The sequence below is a fragment of the Cygnus atratus genome, chromosome 7, assembly GCF_013377495.2.
Source record: "Cygnus atratus isolate AKBS03 ecotype Queensland, Australia chromosome 7, CAtr_DNAZoo_HiC_assembly, whole genome shotgun sequence".
Lineage (NCBI taxonomy): Eukaryota > Metazoa > Chordata > Aves > Anseriformes > Anatidae > Cygnus > Cygnus atratus.
In genome coordinates, this window is record NC_066368.1 from 10,036,978 (window position 1) to 10,060,972 (window position 23,995).

The 23,995-nt window shown below is 41.0% G+C and overlaps 1 protein-coding gene across 3 annotated transcripts; it reads right to left on the reverse strand.

The window, feature by feature from the left end:
• Positions 1 to 2,238: 2,238 nt before the first annotated feature.
• ACSL5 (acyl-CoA synthetase long chain family member 5) lies at positions 2,239 to 23,048 on the reverse strand. 3 transcript variants are annotated; one of them, XM_050712087.1, is made up of 22 exons: positions 19,859 to 20,005; positions 16,659 to 16,725; positions 13,809 to 13,994; positions 13,133 to 13,241; positions 12,413 to 12,477; positions 12,232 to 12,333; positions 11,792 to 11,891; positions 10,411 to 10,589; positions 9,694 to 9,726; positions 9,420 to 9,471; positions 8,912 to 8,985; positions 8,380 to 8,457; positions 7,799 to 7,933; positions 7,181 to 7,315; positions 7,007 to 7,102; positions 6,383 to 6,455; positions 5,456 to 5,544; positions 5,258 to 5,374; positions 4,680 to 4,823; positions 4,060 to 4,161; positions 3,631 to 3,702; positions 2,241 to 3,217 (listed from the first exon to the last, which is right to left on the reverse strand). In XM_050712087.1, the coding sequence occupies exons 3-22, from the start codon at positions 13,962 to 13,964 to the stop codon at positions 3,077 to 3,079; spliced, it is 2,052 nt and encodes a 683-aa protein (XP_050568044.1). In that variant the 5' UTR covers positions 13,965 to 13,994; positions 16,659 to 16,725; positions 19,859 to 20,005; the 3' UTR covers positions 2,241 to 3,076. The 3 variants fall into 3 exon arrangements, with proteins under 3 accessions (XP_035403773.1, XP_050568044.1, XP_050568045.1); XM_035547880.2 differs by lacking the exon at positions 16,659 to 16,725 and having other exon boundaries at positions 2,239 to 3,217; positions 19,859 to 20,024; XM_050712088.1 differs by lacking the exons at positions 16,659 to 16,725; positions 19,859 to 20,005 and adding an exon at positions 22,939 to 23,048.
• Between the last annotated feature and the right edge of the window lie 947 nt (positions 23,049 to 23,995).

Consider the following 23,995-nt stretch of genomic DNA (forward strand, 5'->3'; position numbering starts at 1 on the left):
GCAAACCTGTACGGAACTCTCATGGTTACTGATAGTAAAAGAAATTGACAATGAAGGAGTTATTTCCTCCTCAGTAGTCCTGAACAAAAAGCTTCTGATTTTAACAGTTTTAGCATCTCCCATATAGTTAGTTTTTTCACATGCGAAGCAGTGGCCAGGAAGAGAAAAGATAATTTAGCAAGCTAGGAAGCCAGGGACGTGCAGGTTATCTAGTCTTTACAATTGACTGTCCTAGCTACTGCATTAGAGAATGATGCTAGAAGTGTCCTGAGAGCATTGATTTAAATAAGGACCTCATTAAAGTGAAATGATGAATTAAGAGTCAATACTTCTGTCCAAACACTTCCTCTCTGGATAGAGAGGAAAGAGACTAACTAGTTACTAAGTGAATTGCAGGCATTGCTGGTGTTCCACAGAGATGGAAAGAAAAGACACTTAACTTGGTGTATTTTTATATACAATTCTTGCAGAATTTGGAGAGTCTAAATCTGGCAATCTACAACTGTAGAAGTAGCTCTCTTTTTACCTCCAATCTCTTTATCATTGGAAGAAAGCTGCAGTTACCTGATTGAACTTCACTGTACCTATAGCTGTCCTTACATCAAATCTTTGTTCATTCTGTGCAATAGTGCTTCAAGCCATCTTTAGTTTTCTTTAGTTCACAAAAAATATCCTGAAATCATTTTTGCATCATTTCAATGCAAGCATGCCTAGAGCACTCCTGTTTTCACTTTAAAGCTTTATTCTGGAAGCAGTTCATATGGCAAAATCATCATCAGGAGCCCAGACCAATTTACACTTGAATTGCAATGTTTGATTTGTTATTCAGGCAATGCCGTTACCCATCCAATTCAATCTTTGTAACAGCTAGTAGTAGATGCCACAAACATGAAAAATTTAAAAGTCTGTAGACTGTGAGACTAAGCTTAATTTCCTCTAAGAACAGACCAGGTTCAGCAACTGAGGTGTTTCCTGTATCAAAAGAGAAAGCATCATTACTATGTTTGAAAGTGGCCTGTATGGAGTTACTACTTTTTGAGACATAGTGCAGAAATGTAGGCATTCCCCATTCACTACAAAAAGAAGAGATCCCTGTGAACTGAATGAAGCACGGTGATGGATACCTGTATAATTCTAGTCAAAGGGTCCACCTCAGAGTGCCAGGCTGCAACTTCCAAACAGGTCGTGGTGGGATAATTTCACTTGTTGATAAAACAAAGTATCTCAGTTGCTCTAGATTTGCTGCTCCCAACTGAGTTGCTTATCAGAATCCACAATCATTTTAAGTATACATTTTTCTTCTTCCCTCATGCCTTCTCCTCAATCTGACATATAGGCCAAAAGATTAAGTCATCAGCAACTTTTAAGTCATTTTGCTTTAAGGAAATGGGAAAGACATGCAGCACAGTTAGTTGCATGTCTTTCAGGCTCTTTAAGTCTTTATACCCTGAGGTTATGAAAAGAACTGTGCTCAGTGCACATAAAATAAGTGATAGTTACCTAAAAGAATGAAGGTCTTTGGACTTAGACTTGAAACAGAACTGGGTTTAGACTTCTGAAACAGAGGCAGGTTGTTTTTAGCTAGTAGAAGCTAGAGATGCCTCACAGCAAGGGCTGGATATTTCCTGACCAACTGCTTGCTTTCAGTTTGGAGTATCTGACCATGAACATTAAATAAAGACATAAACAGCCACTAGCTGTATCTGGCACAGACAAGGGGAGTCGATATAGTAAAGCTACATGTACTCCTCTCCTATATTACATCCTTCTTAAAGCTGCATTGCCTTTAACCCAACTGTTACAGGAACAGGTAAAAATTGTCAGCAACTTGGCTTAACTCTCTCTACAGAACCCTGTAACCCTTCCTAAAAATAGAGGAGGACAGGACTCATTTGCCTAAATATATTTTCCTAAAGACCCTAATCATTTTTTTGCTCTGAAATAAGACATCACATTTAATTTTCTATGGGACAAGCTGAGTAAGAGGAATGACTATGCTGAAGATTTTGACATATATTGTCTTACTATAAGAAAAGGAAAGCTGATTAGAGGAGCAATATCTCGTTCCACGGTAGCTTATTGCCTCATGGCTTGAGCTGCAGCTAGGCCCAGACAGCACAGGAAACAAGTTTACAGACAGCTAGGGCACAGCCTCTGAAGAAAACTATCCATAACCAGGCAGCAGTAAGCCTGCAGGTGGATGTCTGGTTGCAGCAGAGGAAAAAAACAGGCTTTGGTCTGAGTTTGTAGTCACAATTTATTGCATTTTATATCCTTGAGAAGGACACTTAAGAGTTTGAGTTACTAGGCTCATAAGTTCATAAGTGTATTGGCTTTATAATTGCCATTGCATTTGAGAACATGTGCAAAACAAACAAATAAATGATCCAGTGCCTCCCATAGTAAAGCTTGAAACATGTTTGCTTTACACACATGCATTTCATAAACCAGTGTATGCCCAACTAATCACACTTTCATTAAAAACAACATAGTATGCAGTCCAAGGCTAGGAGCAGGAAGTTCATTTTGTAGTTGCTGAACAGATGTTAAGCCCCTATTTATATTGTGACAGCTTAAATTGAGACAGGTGTGTTGAGGTTATATCATCCTGAGTGGAGACTGAAGTGTTATCTTCCCGCACTTTGTCTTTGAACTACCTCGCCCCCAAACCTACAACACAACTGCACAAAAGTTCAGTCTGATTGCAGATCAAGCCACAAGTTCAGAATGGAGTTCGTACTTGGAGCAAGAAAATTATATTTGCTTTTGACAACAGTAGGAAGTGCATACTTGGAAAAGGTTGAGGCTCTTCAGTGTTTGTGTGCTTCATTCACAGCCCAAGGAAGAGGGAAGTTCTGGCTTTGTCTAGACATCTGATGCGCAGTCCCGTGAGATTCTACACTGCCAGTCACCAGTCATAGTGTAGCCATCTTCATCTGAAAGTCTTTTTTCCCAGGATGCCAGAAACAAATATATTTAAGTTCTCCTTGCTCCACTCATGCTTGTGTTCTCCATAAGTCATGTAGTGTTACAGATTTGTTTGGATACTCCATTCACTTTAATTTAAATTAGCCACTTATTCCTGCATATTTGAATAGAGGGCCTCAATCTGCTGCTGGAAGAGTTTAACAAGTTCTGCTCTCTTTGCCTTCAGTGTTGGTGTCAAGAGTCCATTTTCCACAGAGAACAGCTCCGTGTGGATGTAAAGGTCTTTAACCTATTAAAAGAAAATAATTTAGCACATGACACAGAATTACTTAGAGGACAAACAACAGTTCTCCCCAGCTTCCTTGAGCTTAGTCCAAGAACTCAGTCTCTAGTAACTAAACTGTTTCTTTGGTGCAAGTCAAACTCCTTTTGACAGAGAAAGATAGGCTGGCGCTACAGTACAGCTCCTGCAGCCGATGGGGAACCGTTCCATAGCAATTGCAGTGGTTGCCCTGTACACCTACCTGCCTCTCAGTCAAAAGACAGGTAACCAGGTAATGCTTCCCTGCCTACTGCAATCAGTTTTCCTGGGCAGCTGTCTTAGGTCCCTGTCCTGGCAGTCAGTAACAGCAGGAATAGACTTTCCAGCCGTTGTATTAGCAATACGGGTACTTGCGACAAGCAGGATTTGGAAGTACTCACTTGTTCAAAGGATTTAAGACCAGCCTCTTTCCCCAGTCTGACCATATCTTCTAAAATAGCTTTCTTCACTGCCTAGAAGAGACAGCAGAAGCAGTGTGGGTAAAGCTGCCATTTTGTAATTGGCTTAGGACCACAACCAGTGCCGTCAGCGAGAACTGAGATGGCAAGAATACAAGTATATATTTCAGCATTCAACATTTCTCGTGTTAAGAAACATGGTGACATATGGTAACATGACCACTACAAGGTCATGCCTATCTTCTCGTTGGAAAAGAAACAGTGATAGTCATTGAAAGTCATGCAGTCACCCAGTATTAAGCTAGTTCAATTTACAAAAAGATGGGTAAAAAATGAAGTCAAAGCAATGCAAGATTGGACTTCAGAATTGAAAATCTACCTATAACCCACTAAGAAGGTAAGACCACTCACTGGATTTTTGCAGATATCTTCATAGGAACCCTTTATTCCCAGTTTTGCTGCAAATTCTGGAAGTGTCTCATGATCAGGAACCACTATACCTATTAGACAAGACTGAAAAACAAGTAGGAGTCACGTTTATACCAACACCATTTGGAGTTACTTGGATTGTCTACATGAGAGCTTGATAGTCAAGAATCTCTCTGTACTAAGCCCCGTCTACATCCCAATCTGCAGAACTTGGAAAGCAGCTACACGGACTTTGAAGCCACTTACCTGAGTTCTGACAGCAGCAGTCCAAGTGCTCATACAGTATGTCTGTTATGTGCTAACCACTCCAGCAACTGACACCTTTATGGCAAAGCAGTGGAGACACTGTACAGAACTCACCTGACATACTAACTCCATACAAGTACATAATTAACCTTTACCCAACTTGCAACTTGATACCAAGATCTCCTTTTCTTCGGTGTCAAGAGGGAAGGCTATAGAGAGGATATGCCTATAAATGTCGTGCCCTGGAGAACAGATCTTGTTCAAGTGCTGTAGTATATGTTAAAGTTTGTGCCCTGATATTCCAGAACTCATTGTGGGAGGAATCTTGCAGGATGCTCACTTGTAATATCACTTACCCTCAAACTTTCCCCATGTACAAAGACTTGGGCTACAGGAGCACTTCTAATATAGACGTTTTCTATCTTCTCTGGAGCAATGTATTCTCCTTGTGCAAGTTTAAATATATTCTTCTTCCTATCGATGATCTTCAGTGTTCCATTCTAGAAGTTAAAGGTGGAAGCCGTTAGTTTCAAGTGCCTGTCTCCCTTCTATAGGCAGCAGAAGATAACGGTTTGCTTGTTTTTAAATGAAAGGCACATGATAATCTGGAACTGGTTTTTGCTCTCTAAAAGGGCACGTTGTCCAATTTCTCCAGTAGGTGCAGACATGATTAGACAGTTCCTGTGTTCTCCTGTGACAAAAATGAGAGACTTTGTTCTTTGTTGTAGAAGATGCATATTCTTAACTACTGGCTTAGCAGGCGCTATGCAGGATCTTATAACCTGACTGGCCTTTGGAGCTTTGCCCGGAGTTACATGGTGAACAATTTAACAAAATATTTTGTAAAGCTTCTATCCTAGAATTTATTTCTGCAGCTTTGCAGCGTGCTGAAAATTCACATCCAAGGGATGGTTTGTATTAAGCAATTACTCACTGGCATCCATTTCCCTATATCTCCAGTGTGAAGCCAGCCGTCTTTGTCAATTGCTTCTGCTGTCTTCTCAGGGTCTTTCAGATAACCCTTGAACACATTTGGTCCTTTAATGCAGACCTACAGCAGAGGTACAGAATATTGTTAGTCACAAGCCTTATGTTTCAGTATTTCCTGATACACACAGGAGATTGTACCTACTTCGCCTTCATTATTGGAAGAGTAGTAGTTCATTTCTTCCACATCATCTAATTTTATGATGTTACAAGCCAGAGGGGGTCCAACATGGCCTAAGGGGAAAAAAAAAAAAAAACAAACAAGGATAGTTATGACTCGTGGATTCTGCTAGGAGTTGGACCTATTTAATACAAAACTAGAAAGACTAGGTCCCCCTACATATGACTTTACTGATAGTAGATACCTAATGGATCTATTCACTAAGTTAGTAAGAAAGAGTACTGTTTAAAGGGGTCTGATACCAAAAGTTCAAGAACATTATTTATTATAAATCCATTTTCAGACACTTAATGCAGGATAAGTAGCAGTTAAGTCTCAATGTTTAGAGCCATTTATTGGTCTAATCAATCACACCAACCACGTGCCACACTTGCCTCCACAGAACTCCCCCACTAACCCTGGTGTTTATTTGCATTTCATCCTCATTATGATCTGCAGTTATGGTGCAGAAGGATGGTGACCTAAGCTTGAATTTAGAACGCTCAATATTAAAAACACCCCTGCTAAAATGAAACTTAAAACTCCAAGTTAGTGTCGCACTTCAGGAGAATATTCCTATCTGGCATTATAAACAATTCTTTGAGGTAAACAAATGGTTTGTGAGCTAAAACTAGTTTTCTTAAAGCCATTTGGGAAGTTCTTGTCAGGTTGCTCAGCTCTGTACAGACACGCCTGCACAATGGGACAGGATATAGGTTAGGTCGCTTTACACAAGAGATGCTCACCTATTTGAGCTGAATATTTTGGTATCCTGTTAACCATACAGGTGACTTGCTACAAAGAATCACTTTGAGGTTAACCATTCAGAATTTGTCTATGGTTTTACTAATAGCTTGAGTGCCACTTTCTATTGACAGTTGTGCAAGAGTTTCCAAGTCTCAGCTACCACACCTGTTGTCCAGTCTCCAGGCATTGAGAAAGTGCATCCAGCTGAACATTCAGTCTGGCCATACGCTTCAAAGATCTGTGTGAGAAAGCATAAACATCCTTTGAACACCAAGCCCTTGGTGTAAAAGACCTCACAATTTCAGCTATGCCCATGCACAAATCTCCTCTTAAGGAGGAAACCAGGACAGTATTATCCTATTTCAGATTTCCTGGTCTTACTGGTGTGACTGGATGTTTTTCAAGATCAACTATCCAAACCTTGCTCTGGTTACCTCATTCTCTGCACTCTGTTCTCAGATGTACCACGGTAGGAGCTTACTGACTGTTAAGATAAGCCACAAAACTCAGAGGCAGCTGCCTGACTTGCTGAGGTTGCTGCATATTCCTTTTTCTGCTGCTCTATTCCTCCTCCCAGAGCGTACAGGAGGTTTTGCAGTACTGTAGTTTGATGTCAATTAGCTCTGCAAAATTTTGTTCTGTTGCAGTTAACCCTCATCAAGCAGCCTGTAAATAGTGAAGACCCTGACAGCAGTGCCTCCAGGAACAAGCTGAGCTAGACCACAGCTGCATCACTGATTACACCCAAGTGACCATCAAATAGGCATTCAGGAAAAAGAATCAGCTTACCTGACAGCCCAATGCTGCTCTGAGAAATGTCAGGACAGAGGGAGATATAGGGGCTGCACCCGTTACCATTATACGCACTCTTCCACCCATGGTCTCCTACAAGTGAATTAGAAGCCATCAGATCGAACTCTTAGCATTACATTGCTTGGGTTACTTACACTTGTAAGAACTTACCTGAACTTTTTTGAAGATCAGCCAATCCAAAATGCTGTCATTTCTCATTATGCCTTGTTTTACTTCAGCCATCTTCACAGTCATAGCAATATTGAACATTATTTTTTTCACTGGGGTATTTGCACCACTTTGTATCTGTAAGGAAAAGTATCAGACCCTCAGGTTTCAACTCATATCTATGCCTCCAGTTCTTGCTTTATTAGGAGGCACCATGCATTACTTTGGTGTTCTAGGATTTGTCTTCACTATTGCCATGATCTAGGAGACGAACCAAGGGGCAATACTAATTTGTGTTGTTGCAGTCATACTTCAGCTACAACTCTGAGAGCTAGTGAGCCTTCTAGCTTTGCACTTGCTTTATTTTCATTCTGAAAGTAAACAAGATCTTTGTCTCAGAACAGCAACAGACCTATCTCAGCCATGACTGCATACACTGCACTTATAGTCCAGGTCTCAGGGATCTTTCCATCTCCTGGGAAAGGATTTTAAAGAATTCCTTCTGCTAAGGACTAATTAACCTCATGATGATATTATGATGCATTCAACTTCAACTTGAATGTGCATACTTGCTTAGATACATGAATGTTAAGACAATTTAGCTAAAAATTGCTCACATACCTTGTCATATATTCTATTGAGTAGTCTCGGTACAACTGGAAATAGTGTTGGCTTCAAGGTTTTCATGTCATCTGTCAGCAATTTGATGTCTCCTTGGAAGAAGCCTACTTTTGCTCCACAGCTGTAGACCACAGTCTGAAAATCAACCAAATGTCAGTCAAGGATAATTCATAGCTTTGTTAGCCATAACAATTTTCTATGGAAAGCAGCATGATTTCCAATCTCAGTAGGAGTATTGTTCATGTGTAAATAGACTTTGAGGAAATATAGAAAGCCAGCAGTTTTTGCTATAATTTGATTTATAGATGGCTAATGGCTTGATGCTGCTAATTTGGCCTGCAGATTTGCAGATTGGTGTCACAGATTCAGTGAGGCTGGACTGAAGAACAAAGCTTCCTTACAGGAGGTTAGTAGCCATATCTTGGAGAAGTAACTAGGTGTTATTTAGTCTGTTTAAAGGTTTACCTTAGGTAGGTGGGCTTAGCCATTTAAGTATGACTTCTACCAGGTGTTACTGTCAATTAGTTTATACATCCTATGTCTTCTATGGAAGCTTAGTAGCATGCACACAGTCTACTTACCTGTACAACTCTCTCAAACATGTGAGCCAAGGGGAGATAGGATATGCTGATATCTGAAGGCATACATTCAGCTGTGTTCTACAGGAGAAAGAAACAGAAGTATGTCAGCACTCCCTATGCCCTCTTGAGTAGAAAGTAAGTTTGGATCAATTTGAGTACTTTGAAATATATGCTTTTAAAAAGACTGAAGCAACTTAGGCTCATCCACCATCTCTTCAAAACTTGCAGCTATAACTGACTCAGTCAAGTGTGAGACAGGACACTAGATCAGGATTAGTTTCATGTTTCAGCAAAACTTGAAATATGGTAGTTTAGTACTCTTGGCATGTAGGTCTGACTCATTCTAGAGTAACTTCTAAGTAGTTCTTTTTCAAGGTCAAACCAAGTTATTTACCATACCATTCTCCCATGGAAACAAGGGCACTTAGGATAGTGCCTACAGGGAATGAATGGTTTGCAGAAGACGCCCACAGTAAAGTCATTTTCACCACTCAGTCACATAGCCTAGAGACCACCGTTAACAGTAGCTTACCTCTACGCTTCTAAGGAAGGCAGCCGCATTTGCAACAACATTCTTATGTGTCAGCATGGCTCCTTTAGGGTAACCTTTGGAGAGATCAGACAAAGTCAGCTGTGAGTGACTGCTGCTGCAATCAGTTAGTTGCCCATGTCTTCTTTGGCTCAGTCACTTTGAGCTGCCTTGGTATTAGGCTCAGTCATAGCTTGCATTATCTTAGGAGATCACAAATACATCTCATCTTGAGCACTTTCAGCTATGGCCCTAAGACCCTGTATTTTTCACAAAGTAGGACAACATATATTTGGTTAGTCTCCCCTCACCCAGCTCTAAGAAGCTTTGTCTTTGTGCACTTGACTTGTAAGGACAACGTCCCAATATACTGAGTGTCCTCAGTAGTGGCTTGACATGGTTCTAACTTATTCTTTTACGTTGTTAGTATTTCCCTTTTTTGCACTGGAAAGTTAGTGTTTTTAGTACAGCAGTTGTTTTAATATGGAAGCAACAACATGCATTCTCTTACCTGTTGTACCACTAGTAAAACACACAATGCAAAGATCTTCAGGCTTAGGAGGCTAGAGGGAAAAAGCCACATTAGGTCAACAGTGTAAGGATTATTAGGTTAGTTATCAGTATTTACGTACACTTCCTGAAGGCAGAAGAACTAGGAGTTGTTTGGAAACATCAAGACAAGATATACAAAAAAATCCTGCCAGCCTCCTTTCCTATCAGCATGGCAAGAGGTCTTTTCAAAGACTAGTTTCACAAGTTTAGAACTATTCCACAGAGATACTTACATTTGGTTTTCTGATGTTGTTTCTTCCCAGCTCCTGTAATAGAGAAAATACAGCTTAACAATTGCAACAGAACGAAGTGCAGCAATAGCAAATGAATAGGTAATTGGATTTCAAATGCAATGTTATAGTTGGACTCTTGAAATTATCTCATTCAGTGAGAGAAGTTGGTCTTCACACATTTAGGACTTATAACTTGGAAAAGCTGACTCCTGAGACTGTGAAAAGCATGAATGTGTAGAAAGCGAGTAGAGCTGCTTAAGGGATTTGGAAGTCCTGAATGGAGATATTTCATTTTATTTAATATAGGCCACATCTCTTACACTCCACGTTTACACCTCAGATCTGGAAATTAAGCCTAGTACTGGGGTGTCAAAACAGCCAGTCATTTACACTTAAAGTTTTAATTAGACTCAACTGGCAGCTTAGAAGCCTGATAAATCCTGTTACAACTGTACCATGAGATATGCTAAGGCAGTCTTCAGGTTAATGCGTAGAGTGTCCACAACATATGAGCACAACTTTAGTCAATGGTTTGAATTCTGCAAGTCTACTTGGCTAAATATATCAAGTTTCAAAATGACTGCTCATTAAGATCTCTGATACAGGCGTGACGACTGGATGATTCTTATATTAAAGTATTATTGTTGCCGGAGAAGGTGCAGTTGTCTAGTTAGCAAGGTATTCCTTTGCAAGATCAAGAAGTCTTTAGTCACCTACCTCAACTTCCTGTAGTGCTAGAATTTCAACTCCCACTTTAGCTGCTCTGTCCTTGAGCTCTTTATCGAACAGATCCATAAGAATTATAGTCTTCACACATGGGGTCTTTCCTTGCTCACAGTTTTCAAGCAAGATCTTTGCTTTCTCCGGCTTGTCACAAATCACTACGCTTATGTCAGCTACAGAAAAGAAATTACATTTCACAGGTCTGTTCTGAGGACATGGGACACTAGTGAGAGACAACTCAGTAGAACATATACTTAGAATGTGATATTGGTTATGTTCCAAAGCCATTTGCATTTGGATCACATGGATTCACTGGCTGGCTTGACAGTGCTAAGAAATTTGTTTCCTACTAGGGCCAACTGACTTTATAGCTAGAATCTCAGTTTTACCCAATGTGAAGCCTTTACACTGAAGAACCAAAGACAAATATCTTCAGTCATAGGCAAGACAAGTATTTATTCTTTTGGTATTGCCATAAAAGCTCACTGATCGATTACATTTAACCATTTTCCTTAAATCTAAGGAATTTTAGACTGGTTTGAAAGAGGTAGCTAAAATTTGAGTTAATGCCTCAACTTCCCTGCATGTGCAAGAAAGCTTTATGCAATTACAAAATCCTTTACCAGTAAGACAGCAGAGGAATTGGATTTGTCTGAACATGCTGGTTCCCCATTAACCTAGTCAGTCACAGCTGTGTAGCACTAAGGCAAGACCTGCTGGCAAGATTCACCACCATGACTGTTGAAGTGCTTTTGCTTGGCAAATCCTGTTTATAGGTTGGATCCTAGATAGTTGTGACAGCAGTTGATTTTTATTTTCTCCCTGCCCTCAATCACCCCTCCGACTAGGGAAAGAAAGTTTGAAGATGCATTCAAGCTCCCTCTCCAGTTTCTTTCATGATGGCATGCTAGCTGTTAGTTCTATAGAACTAAAGAGATAGATTTAGGCTTATCTCTACTCCTCCCCTCCTCTGCTCTTTGCCTCCTAGAACTTTTTAAATCAGAGACACACATCTAGTCTTAATTTGCATGCAAATCTGTCTGCATTGTCTGTTTGGCAAACAGTGTGGGAGTTCAAGATTGCCAAACCTCAAACAGCAAAGTTGTTGACCCCTCTGATTGCAGCATGGTCCACAGAATCTAGCAGGCCGTCAGTGGACTTGCACCCAAGACACTAGGAGACATACAAAACCCACTGCTTTCTTCTAAGCGTTGAATCTCATACCCTGCAAACTAGCTTTACAGAAGCAGTGTCTATAAAACTATAGGTTAAAGCTACTCTAATTTTTGCGTGAAATTTCTTTGCACTTTAACCTTCTCAAAATAAAGCTTCTTAGAGATATCATTATTATGAAGTAGTTGAAGTCAATATTTACCTTTGTTGACAATATACACAATAGCCTCTGGCCCCAGAGTGTCATAGAGTGGAACAGCAACCATTGAGTAAGTGTAGCAGGCATACTCTGAAATGATCCACTGAAGAGAGAAAAAAGAGCTAGAGAAAAATAGCAGCTCACAAGACAGGATTACCTAGTGACTTCATACAGCTTGACTAGCTCATGTACACATTAGTAGTGTTTGTGTAAGGAGCATGTCTATGAGGTTCTTACAGTATCAAGGGTTCAAGATAGTTACTGATTGTATTACGTGCCCAGCATAGTATGTGCCCAGTCAGTAATAAGGGACTAGGAGGGGAAAAGCAAGTTGTGGTTGTTCCTCATGTGGCCTCAAACTATTTAAATAGCAAGCTGAACAGACCCTCTTCTCCCCAAGATGTCAGAATTTACTGGGAAATAACATTCAATTTGTCGCTTACCTCTGGCCTATTCTGAGCAAAAATGCCAATAAATTGGTCTGATGATGGTGTACATCCTTTCTGCAGAAGCCCTGATCCCAGGTATTCAGCTCTGTCCAAAACCTGTAAGAAAGTTTCCCCCCTGTTTTAGTGCTACAAAACAGCATCCTAAATTAAGTCATCTGTGATGTACAACACTCACCTGTTTGTACGTCAGCCACTGATAAGGTTGGTTGGGTTTTCTGTAGCCTAAACAGTTGCCATTTCCTAATGGAAGAGTTCAGAAAAGCAGCTGTAAAGCTCAGTACTGAAGCTGCATCACACTTCAATGCAACATTGGTAAGTGGGAAGTATTTGCAGACATTTACCTAACTGTGTGAAGCGTGGAAGTGTGCAGTGTCCACAGTTAAGTACATTGCACAAACAAGGATTTTAAGACTGATGGCTTCATCTTTATAAGCAATACTTCCAGGATTTGCTGATATTTTCCCATTTCACAGCTCAGCTGAGTTTGAAATAGTTTGTAATCTATCACATTTTCATGTCTGGGACCCTTGAAGTCATACAGACAGACTCATTCTTATGAGCAGGCAGTAATCTTACACTGAAAAAACCCACCCACTTCATAGGACAAAACAGAGGGATTTATTTGCACACACCCTTTCCCCCCCATACTACACTTGGTATTGCTAAGTCTTCACAGGACTCTGCCACCTTAAGCTCCCAATGTTTGCTCCTGCCCAATCTGCCAACTGCTACTGCTTCCAAATCGAGGGGGGGAAATATGGTCACTTGTCACTCCACCCCACAGAAGTCTAGGAAACCTTAACTGTTACTACAGACAAGAAACAATGCAAAAAAGCTTGGAACCACTTTTTTTACTTGCAATGTGTAAGTACTAACTGGCAGCTGCAAAGCTTACCAGAAGCATGCAGTCCTCTCTGGAAAACTTCATACAAGGTTTTAGCATCTTCAAAGTAATAAGAAACCAGGTTATTATCTGTCAAGATTGCAGCTCTTCTGGCTCCTCCCTAGGAACAGAGCACAGTTATGAAATCAGTGCAGAACAGATGCAATACCATTTGTTCCTCAGCCAGTCTCCCAGCAATCCCTTTTAAAGCATTTCAATGCCATTGAATTGTCAGGGAAGTCTCATTTTGCTTCCTGGTTTTGATCTGTCCAGTCACTAGTCACATGCAGAGGAATTTTCTATATGGCCTAGACTAATATGCAATTGTGGGTTATTATAGAGACCTTGACTAAGATGAAGTGCAACCACTTACATAGTTACATGAAGTCCCGAATCTCAGTCTAGCATCAGCCTCAAAACAGATGCAAATCATTTATAGTACATTAAAAAAAAAAAAAAGTCAGTGACAGCCAAGGGTAAGAAGCACACCTAACCCTGTTGGCAAGAGTTGCAGTTTCTTACTCTTGGTGTCTTAACACTTCCCTTCTCCCCACAATACTGCTGAGCTGTACAGCAGGTTTTGTATCTCAGACAGCAGAGCTTCCACAGGTGCCCAGAGCCAAAAGGGATTGGTATTCCGGGCAAGCTTCTCAAAATGCTCCATCCCCACATGAAGAATAAGCGTTACCTCAATTCCTATCGACTGCTTGTTCAAGTCAGCAGGAGGGAAAACAGGTTTTGGCCTGCTTATCACCCACAGGGAGATGACAACCCCAAATACAATAAGAGTTATCAATGCCGGTGTTGGGAGCGGTGAGAACAAGACTTGAAGTATCCAGATCATTGTGCTGGATCAGTGCAGTCGGAGTTGAACCTGAAACAAACAGGAGGTTTAGTAGGTATACGTTAGAAGCACTCACTACCTGTAAGCCAGGGTTACTTAAGTAGTTTGTTAAGCTATACCACAGATTGTTTCAGCTGTTTGCCCCTAAAGACTCCTGGTACAATAATAAGGCATACTTATGGAATGCTTTAAGCCTCTTAAGAGATCTAAAGTCACCTGTCCCCATAAATTTTAATCCATTCTGCATCCACCTCCACAAAAAGCTGAAGTCCAATGATGTCAAGCAAGGAACAGATGTCATTTTTTTCCTACTCAAGAGTAAAAATCTGCCAGTATATGATTTCCCACGTTAAGTATATATATATAAAAAATAATGCATATAGTTCAGAGATGTGAACGGTGGAAGAAAACCTCAAGACAGTTATAGCTGTCCAACAGGAGGAGTTATTGCTGAAGCTTACACAGATGTAATGAACTTGTAACAGTCTGCAGGAGAAGCAATGTCCTCATGATCAGCTGCTCCTACTGGAAATCTGAGTCTATACCAGGAAAGTGCTTCTGATGCTGGCAGTGTCCTCAGCATAAGATACAGCACAAGTCAAAACTCTGAAAGACACTTTTGCACAAAGAAATAGTGACCTGGAAGTCAACATGTGCAACGGAAGTCTGGCTGGGAGATACAGAAGCAGTTTTGCTGCTTACATCTTGCAGAATCTCTTCCTGCAATGGCAGGGAAGCAAAAACTGAGAATACAGGATTTCCTCACAAGACATGCAAAGCAACATCTAGTTCCTTCTCCTCTCTTAGGAGCAAGTATTTTAATTTCCAAAATGCTCTGGTATTTTTCAGATTGAATAGCCAAGGCAAATCTAGCAGATCTGACTGTATTTGGTCAAAATGAACTCAGATCTCACTAATTTATCTTTGCTAGTATCTAAATAGGTATGCAGGACACGTCACATCACACTTGGCAAGGTCATTAACTACACCCTTTCAAATTCCTTCATGCAGAATTGAGGAGACCCAATCCGTAGATATGTCAGCTAGCAACTAACTGACTCCTTGTACAAGAATAATACCAAGTATTCTGGAGGAATGGGCTCCAGGTACCCTTTAATTAGAGTAACTTGAGAAAGTTGAAAGTATTTTTCAAACAGTAAATTCAGCCAGGTCCCAAAGTCAGAATTTGGGTCTCTGCACCCAGACTGATCAGTTAGATCACCCACATGAGGTTTATGGGTTTGTACTTCTCAGTTTCCAGTGGCTATGTTAATTGGCAATCCTAATGTGTTCTCTGGTGAGAGAAAAGTAAGACATGCTTTGGATGCTCAGCATCTGAGTAAGAACGGGTACCATGGAGGCTTGTCAAGGCCAAGCTGCCAAAAGCACATCACCCATGTATCTGCCAAGTATCAACTCCCTAGACCTACTCATTTTGAGTTACAGTGTGCCCTCCAAACCCCTGACCTAGATCTCATGCATTGAGAGAACTGCCCCCAAAAGTTCTGCTACAGCAAGAACGGCAGGAGCTAGTGATTTATGATAGCATTGAATGAATCTGGTCACTGGACATACCACACCTAGGAAGTACGAACCTATTTTTTCTCAGTACAGAATATTGCCCATCTCCATACCCTTTCTTTGGCTTTTATCAACTGAGTCTGGGGGAAAATAAAAAAGTCTACTAAACCAGGTCTGCTGATGAAGTTTGAATTCATGTCAAAGTCACCCAGCAGTCTGTTCTATCACTGCTGTATTTGGAAAAGCAAGAATTTAATACTCTTCATGATGTATACATTTGGTCTTGTTAACCTTTACTTCAGCAGTAAGCAAACAGCTTTCTGTAGGTGGCTGAACAGTATCTGGTTTATGGTGGAAGTCAACTACTTGCTTTTATGTTATAGTATGAGAACTGAAGCAGCTTGGTACGGGCATCTCCACTGTTCTACATGCAGAGGTGTTTGATATACTAACTTTTTTGCTTTAACTCAGCCCATTGCTAGATCCATGTGGCAGAGCAAATCACATTTGAACCACTTGTATGTTGGAAGCTTAGCCTGTGGGAAGACGGCAAATCTAGAGCTCAGCACATCTACCCTCCCATCCTTTTAGAGGGATACCAGAGTACTCATATCCGGTTACCCTGAATTTTCATTCATAGCAATCAGCTTCTGCAGTCTTTTTCCATCCCCACATGGGTCAAAAGGAGTTTTCACTCAGTGTGTTTCAGATGACTCTTCTCTGGATGTAAAGTTCTCCCAGTGAGCAGTACGAGAAGGGAGCTATGTGCAGGCAGCTGAAGGGAGCACATGCCTGCGTAGTTGTACCAGTGTTAATGACTGAGTTGTGTTCTCATGTTCATTTTAATAGCAGTTTAAAGACTATTTCCTAGAAACCAGGAAGGATTGGTTGCCTTTAGAATATCATGCTAGAGGTAATAAGCAGAACTGTCGATCATATCTGTAGCACAGAGTTCTTTTCTGTAACTGATTAACACTGATTAGCAGTGTTAATTAGCCTAATCAGGCAGATTGGTGCAGTTGTCACAAACAACTACTGTCTGTTAAATGGCCTTATTTGACAGAAAATTAATAGAAGACACTTGTCTAATCTTGCTGTGGTAAGGATTCCTAACCCCAAATGTTCCAGGCAGCAGTAGGTAAGGCACTGAAAGCCTTCAGTCATGGTACTCACATCTCCTCGTTGGCTCACATGCAAGGCAGTCTTCCTAGATGTCTTGGCACAAACTGACCATTGAGCTCTGAAAGATAATGATGCTTGGAGCAGAGAGCTCAGAGAAGTCTAGGGAGAACACCTGATCAAGTGTGAGAGAAGCCTGAAGGTGACTGAATGCAGCAAAGCTTTTGCCTTCAGGTTGAATTGATTCCACAAGTTTCTACCACAGAGAAGAAAAAGCAGGCAGTAGTCTTATCCCAGTGTGACCTAACCAGCATTCCTATAACTGAAAATTATTCTTGACTAGTTACAAGCCAAACCAAAACAATTTTAAATTTAAAGAAACATCCTATGACAAGCTCATGTCCAAAACCTGGGAAGTATCATGTGTTCATTTGCTTCTAATTAGTTTTTTTTTAATAATCGTCATTGCTAGCCCACTTACAGTACTGAATAAGTCTGTATATGCAAGAGGCAAAACCTAAGATCCTTTAAAACCACAGAAGTTTTTGTTGTGTCAAAAGCACAAATACCTAGATCTTCTTTACATTACATGAAAAATATGCCGTTCTTATCTGAAAGGCAATTTTAAATTCCCTTTACTTATTACAGTGTTTTGCTTTTACTTTCCAACTGTTCATTTAGTTGGCTTTAGCCCCTACTGTCAAAGTACACAGGGTGTGTTATTCAGGCTGTGACAAGAAACCACAAGTGAATTTATCTCAACTTCCAGATCTAAGCCAGTTGTCTACTATTCCTAGAGTTTATACCATAAATACCTGTGAAATCCAAGGCACTGCTAATTTACCACCTCTGGCATCCTTCAAATACCAGTTAATCCTGCTGCCCTGAAAGCAGAAGAGCCAGCAGAGAGGACAGGAACCTTTTTTCTTTACGAGTCTTCTGTCCATGCACTCCACCCTCGATATGTGCCATGGAGTAACCACAACCTGAGTTTCACCCACAAATCTGGTACATTGTACATAGATGATACCTGATCTATATGGGCTGAGTGAAAACTCAGCTTGGTGCAACATGCAACAGTGCCAGGGCATTTTGACTGTAGGGTTAATAAGCATTAAGGGCTTTCTTAAGCATGCAGAGAGGCTGGAGTGCTTAAAACCCCAGGGTTTTGAGGGACTTAGCCCCCAGTGACCAAAAAGGTGGAAAATGCACAGATGTCTCAAGCCACCTCTGTTAGTCCTCTTGTGCAATAAGATGGTAGATGGTTAAAGTGTACTTAGGTTGTCTGACCTGATCAATGGTCAGGGATAAGGTGCACCAGGATCAGGAGTGCAAAGGCTTAGGTTCCCCTCCACCAACCCCCTTTTTATCAAAAGAGATTACAGTGATTCCAGTTACAGCCTTGAGTTCAGGACTGCGTGTTCTCATTTCTACTATTCAACCCCCCCCCCATAATCTCCAGCACGATTCCTTCATTAGCTAGAGGAATGAATGAGAGTTGTTCTCTATTCTCTACAAGTCAGCAATCATCGGAAAGTAACTGAGCTCTGTGGTTTCAAGCACAGAGGTTTGAAGAAAAAACTTATCATCTCTCTCACAGTAATTCTTTACAGACAGCAAATCTCCGGTATTTGCACCATTTCAGAGGCAAGGGTCATGCACTGCCCATGAGATTTTTTTCCAAGATTACATTCGTTGTCTCATGCCTGCCCAAGAAACGGTTTAATTATGCTTTTGAGGCAATCACAAGAACTTATCAGCGTTAGTAACGTAACATACTGACTCTGAGCAGAAAGTGTAAGGAGCAGCCCCAGCGTAGTTGGTTCTACCCTAGTTCATTAACTAATCACCATTAGCTCACCCTTTGCATTTGCTTACTCATAGTGCAGCTCTTGCCTGTCTCCTGCAGATGTGAGCCATGTGCCAGTTTGTGCTTAGAAGCATTTTGTCCCATCTTCCTCCAGCTGCAGCAAGGAAAGCTGGTGTTCTGCGGGGTTTAGCATCCAGAGGGAAGCTAAAGTGCAAGATCTCAGCAGCAACTGCTGAACAGAGACACACACAAACCACATCACCTATCGCCTTGGGAGATTCAGGGCTCTGAAGACAGCTTACTTCACAGACTCAGTTATGTAAAGAGAAGTAAAATCCCAGAGTTAGCTGCAACAGCTTTTCTCAGAACCGTGTTTAGAGGCAGACGGATTTATATGTAAAGCAAAACCCACAGTAACTTGCATTAAGCCTGAGAGGCACTTTGCTTTCAGAGTACCTCTTACAAGAGCTACAGCCAAACAGTTCAAGTGTCCTTTGAACTTGCCTGAGAAGCGCTCTGCCATGGGAAAGCACAGGGCCTCAGTAACTTACTTTCAGGAAGTACAGCACTTGTGGTTTCAGACTAGATGTAACAGACTATTTCTGGGTCTTCCTCTATTGAACTCAAGCTCTCAGTATTCTAAAATAGAAAGACCGTTTTTATAAAGAACTTTGCTTATATTACTGTCCCTCCGTCAGGCACAGTGATGCCATGACACTGCTTAGTGCTAAGGCTTTGTCAGATAGCTGCTGAAGCCAGGCTTTCAGGGGTAATTTATATCAGGTTTTCTCCTTGAAAGCTACCTATTCAGAAAGTATATTGGTCCCACAGAAAAACAGAACACCTAGCCCTTTGAAGTTTTGAAGAATTTTAAAAATAGTATAACAAGTTCTGTTACTGTTTCTTTCCTCTATTAGATAGTACAGGACAATAACCTCATAAAATATGCACATATCAGCATTACAGTAATGGGAAATTATTATTAGACATAAACATGCATAGCTGAAACAGCTAAAACTAGAGCTCAACTTAGAAACCCATAGAGAGCCCCTCTGAAAACTAGAAAACGATCATTTAGCAGCTTACATAGCCACACAAAGAACAGGTAGCACTAAGAACTTGTAAGTATGGATGTCTTTTATCACAACATATTACAGCAGTCGTATTACCAAGAGCAAAGAGCAAGCATATATCTGAATTTAACTGAGTTTAAGATTAGCATCTGATGGCATGCTACCAGAGCTTTCCTAGCAGGCTCCTGATAACCAGATTATCTTGAACCTCATAGCTAAGCACTACATTTGCACGTGGTTTGTACTAAAACTTAAGTGAGTGACCATCAGCAGGGCCATTAGCAATAAAACAAAAGTGGAACTTTATTACTCGTCCAAAAAGCGCCTCAGAGCAATTACAGAGAAGAGAAGCAGCAGTCAAAAGCACGTACCATGCTGTAGACGAGGCAGGAAGCCAACCTCTTTTCCTTAAACACAGGGAGCCTTACGAGCATAATAGCAAACCAAAAGCAATTAGATAGTAATCGTTTTAAAACTGGAGCTAGTTCCCTCTCCACAGTTTAAATAAATCAGCAAGCAGAAAAGCATGCCGGGAACAGAGGTTATGAAAGGGAGGAACTTCAGTGGTTAGAAAAAAACTACAGAGGAAGTTTTTCTTTTTTATTATTTGGTGAAGCAAGGAAGTTGAAGTTTAAATGTTTCTGAAGAAGGAGATGAAAATTATACTAAAATCTTTTGAATGTTTATTTGTAATTTACCATTTATAATCCATTTGCTTGTTTTTCCTCTATGTCTAAAGCTGCACTTTCAATACCAGAGATTATCTCCCTACAGCTGTGCTGTACATTAAGGTGAGCAGAGCTTTGCAGCCTGTAGTGCTAACAAAATAGTTTGGGTATGGTATTTCTTATCTACCACTCTAACACACTTGTTGGTAGGCTGCATCATGGTTTCTGCTGATTTTTTTTTCCCCCTAAAAGCTGCCTTGTCCCTTCTAAATTGCTTTCTGCTGTGCTGTCATTTTACATATGCACAATTATTTGCACAATGTAAAAGTGAGTCATGCTTCAAACTTTAATTTTGTTTCCTACTATGACAGGAATTTTCTTTCTGTCTAGAGTTGTGTTTCTTTGCATGAAAGTTTATGGCTACTGCTGTTTCCCTTTTTCTCCATGGTGCTTGCCTGATATAACTGGAAATTTGCAGCAGGCTTTGAGAGGTAGGAAGACAGTAGCTTTACCTAAATTTCTCCTTTAGTGCCTTGACCTCAGATCTTGGAAATGTTTTCCTGCTTAACAGTTTGCCCATCTGAAAGCTTTTCTGTGCTGTATGACTTCAGAATAATTTACCTAGCCAGAATAAACTACAATAAAGTTAAGAAGAAGTTACATAGCTTGTACTTGCATAAAGAGTTCTTTCTACCTGTCCTGGACCTTGGCTTGCTAAAACTTAGTTTCTACTAATTGCTATTATATCTTCATTGCTGCTTCAAGGTTTGTGTTATTGAAGTAAAGCTAGCTTACTCTGCAATTTCGGCATTATTTAACAATGCACACCTGTAGGGAGGCTGGGGGTTAAATCACTGATTTTATCATGAGCTTTGGATGAAGATGAAAAAGAAATACCTTGTTCTGCACAAAACTCCTTTGCCTACCCAGAGCTGCTCCTGTGGCATTCAAACAAAGCTGTGACTTTGAGCTCTAGTAGTGCCAGTCATGGTGCACTTATGCTTAGAGAAAGGCAATGCCTCTTACACAGAAGGGAGAGGAAAGACAGGCTCCCAGCCCAGCCGGCTGCATTAACAACTTCTGTGAGTTCTTCTGTGAGGATTTCTCCTTTCAGATATCTGACCTCAGGCTGTTATTTTTTCAGGAGGAAGAGGAAAAGTAGTGAATCTGCCCTGTCTGCGATCGGCTGTTGGGTGGCAATGCTGTACGTCTCAGTCAGATGCCCTGACTTTTGCTGGGGGTGTGAGAGAACTTCGCAAAAGCCTTGTGAAGGATAGCTTTTCCTTAATGATTTGTACTTTTTAATGCTCATAAATTAAAATAGAGCTGATGCTCTTTCCCCAGCATGCATAAGAAATAACACGATAATTTTGAGGCTTATAATTTTTGATATTGCCTCAACTGATCTGAATAAACCCTGGCTTTTTAAAGGAGGCACAAATATATTTTTTGCCAGTAATTCTTTGCCAAAAGATAAAGCAAAGCAGAGTCACGAATAACTCAACCTTTGTTTCTTTTTGTATGCATATGTAAAATGTATACCTGCATCTTTCATACCTACTTGTAAATTAAGATCAGTAGAGCAGAGAATGTATATAGAGAGTTTAAATTGATTGCTATTGTCACTGTCACAAAAGGAGAGGTAAGATGAGCTTTCATAACAAACACTAAGGTCATGGCACAACACAAGCATTAGCCATCCAAAGATGCCCAAATATCCCATCTACCTATGGCAAATAGAATCAGTTGTAAGTAAGCGAAGGGGAAGCTCTATCTCAGTGCATAGTTTTCTCTGTTGTCACTTCAAGACTTGGAGCTAGGTTTTGTGAGTCTGTGGGAAGTATGGGCTCACTTTATCTGAAGGGGCTTTCGATTCCTGTATGTTTTCTGACAGCTATAAAAATAATAATTCTTTATTGGTCTGCTTTTTTTTTTTTTTTTTTTTTTGAGGACAACCTTCTGGCTTTTGTAAAACAAAGAAACCATACAGGGACAGAAATGATCTTCTCAGAGCATAAGTGGGTTCCTCAGAGAAGGCAGCATGAGCAGGATGATGGAGCACACATTTTGCCGGCTTACTTGCAGCTTGATTTCTGGTTACCCTTTCTCTTTGCTGTCTTTTCCTCAGTTACAGCTGCAGCTCTATGCACAAGCAAGAGCTTGGAGAAGGCTCCATCTCTATAGCTCTGAAAACTGTGTTTTTATTTATTTATTTACAAAAAAGTTATTACAACCAGCTTCTGTGTTTTTAGTTAGGGATTAAGCTCCTATAGTACTAAGGTTTGCCGATACCCTTGTGTGTGTAAACAATCCAGTTTATAACATCTTTTTACTGGCAACATTTCAAAGCCTGCCTCTGGTGCTGCAGAACCAAATGACGGCTCCTTTTCTGGAGCTCTGTTTTCACGAGGAACCTGAATGGGAGCTGGCACTAGCACCCCATGTGCTGTATCTTTAAACAGACAAAACCAGCATGCTGATAAGAAAATGGCTTCAGCCTGGCCAGCAGTCAGGTTTCCCGTTCCAGCCAGGCTATTTCAACGGGGAGCGTTGAGATGGTTACTCTCGCTCAGGCACTTCCTCTGGCTGTGATTTCTTTGTATGCCTCCGTGAGCCCAGACCCTCTCCTTGTGCAGCCAACTACTTGGTTGTCACCTTTAACAGCACCCAGCACGTACATCACAGCGAACTTGGGCTGTTGTTCCCCTTGCAGTACTCCTGTGCAGGAGTAGGAAGCCTAGCACTTTAGAAAGCCTGGCTCCGACCAGGAGGGATTTGCTTACCTTCTGTCCACCCGGGGTGGAGGGGCTGGCACGGCTGCCTCGCTTCTCTGCTTTACAACTCCAAGTGGGTGCTCAAGGGCTGGTGCTTCCCCGGCTCCTGCAGCAGGACTGAGCCCCGAATCATCAGCGTGTGGCTTTAATAAACAGGCAGCACTGCACCCAGGTAACCCTTGAACCTGCGTTGCAACAGGTTCAAAGGTAAAAATTATTCTTGATCAAATATAAAGAGCAATTTTGGCTGGTTAGAAATGTTAAACATACAACTCTTGCGCAACAGCTTCAGAAGAGAGCAGCACGCTGTGAAAGTGAACCCCAGCCCTGTGAAAGCTGCACACTGGGATTTTCAGCAGGGCTCCATTTATTCTGAGTGCGCATGGGACACCAAATAAGCATCATTTCACTGAGATGAGGTACCTCTTAATTATGCTTAGAGCTTGCAAACATATTCCTATATTTTGCCCGTTCTTAAGCATGTCTGACTGCTGAGGAATCGGTTTTCTTTACAGCTCAAGTGGTCTATGAAGGAGCACGTTCCTTTATAGCAGGAGCTCTAAGTGCAGCTAGGATATATAGGGGATTGGTTATCTTACCATTATACATCTTTCCCTTGAAGGTGTGCAAAGGATCAGTGGACTGGCAAGAGCAGACAAAACCTGTTCCATCACCAATTTGCATTTTTTTAAGTGGGATTCATTTATTTTGTCTCCCTTCTTCTATAGAGTGGGAGTAACTGCTGTTGTGCTCAATGCTGATTGAGAACGGGCTCAGCTGTGCAGTGACGTACTGGGACCCAGCGGTGAGGTGGAGCTCCTTTGCTTCACTTCTGAAGGTTGTGGGTGTAAGCTCTGGAAGAGCTTTGCTCCTCAGGATCCAAGGCACAAAGCTAAAATGAAAGTTCTTTCTGCACGTTTCGTACTGTTCAGACTGCTCAAAATCATGAAGCTTTTGTTGATTCAGGCTGGGTTTGACTGGTGCTGTAATTTGACTTGTGTTTAATATTTGAATTATACAATATTAATGCTTTTCATTTATGATTCTAAGTATTCTTGATTGGGAT

What these genes read in the sequence shown, in the direction of transcription:
- ACSL5 (XM_035547880.2), bottom strand. Translation starts at nt 13,964, where the DNA reads ATGATCTGGATACTTCAAGTCTTGTTCTCACCGCTCCCAACACCGGCA. An exon ending in TGATCTTCAAAAAAGTTCAG is followed by an intron (nt 7,103 to 7,180) that starts GTAAGTTCTTAC and finishes ATTCACTTGTAG; the next exon opens with GAGACCATGGGTGGAAGAGT. An exon ending in TACATGGGGAAAGTTTGAGG is followed by an intron (nt 4,162 to 4,679) that starts GTAAGTGATATT and finishes CTTGTTTTTCAG; the next exon opens with TCTTGTCTAATAGGTATAGT.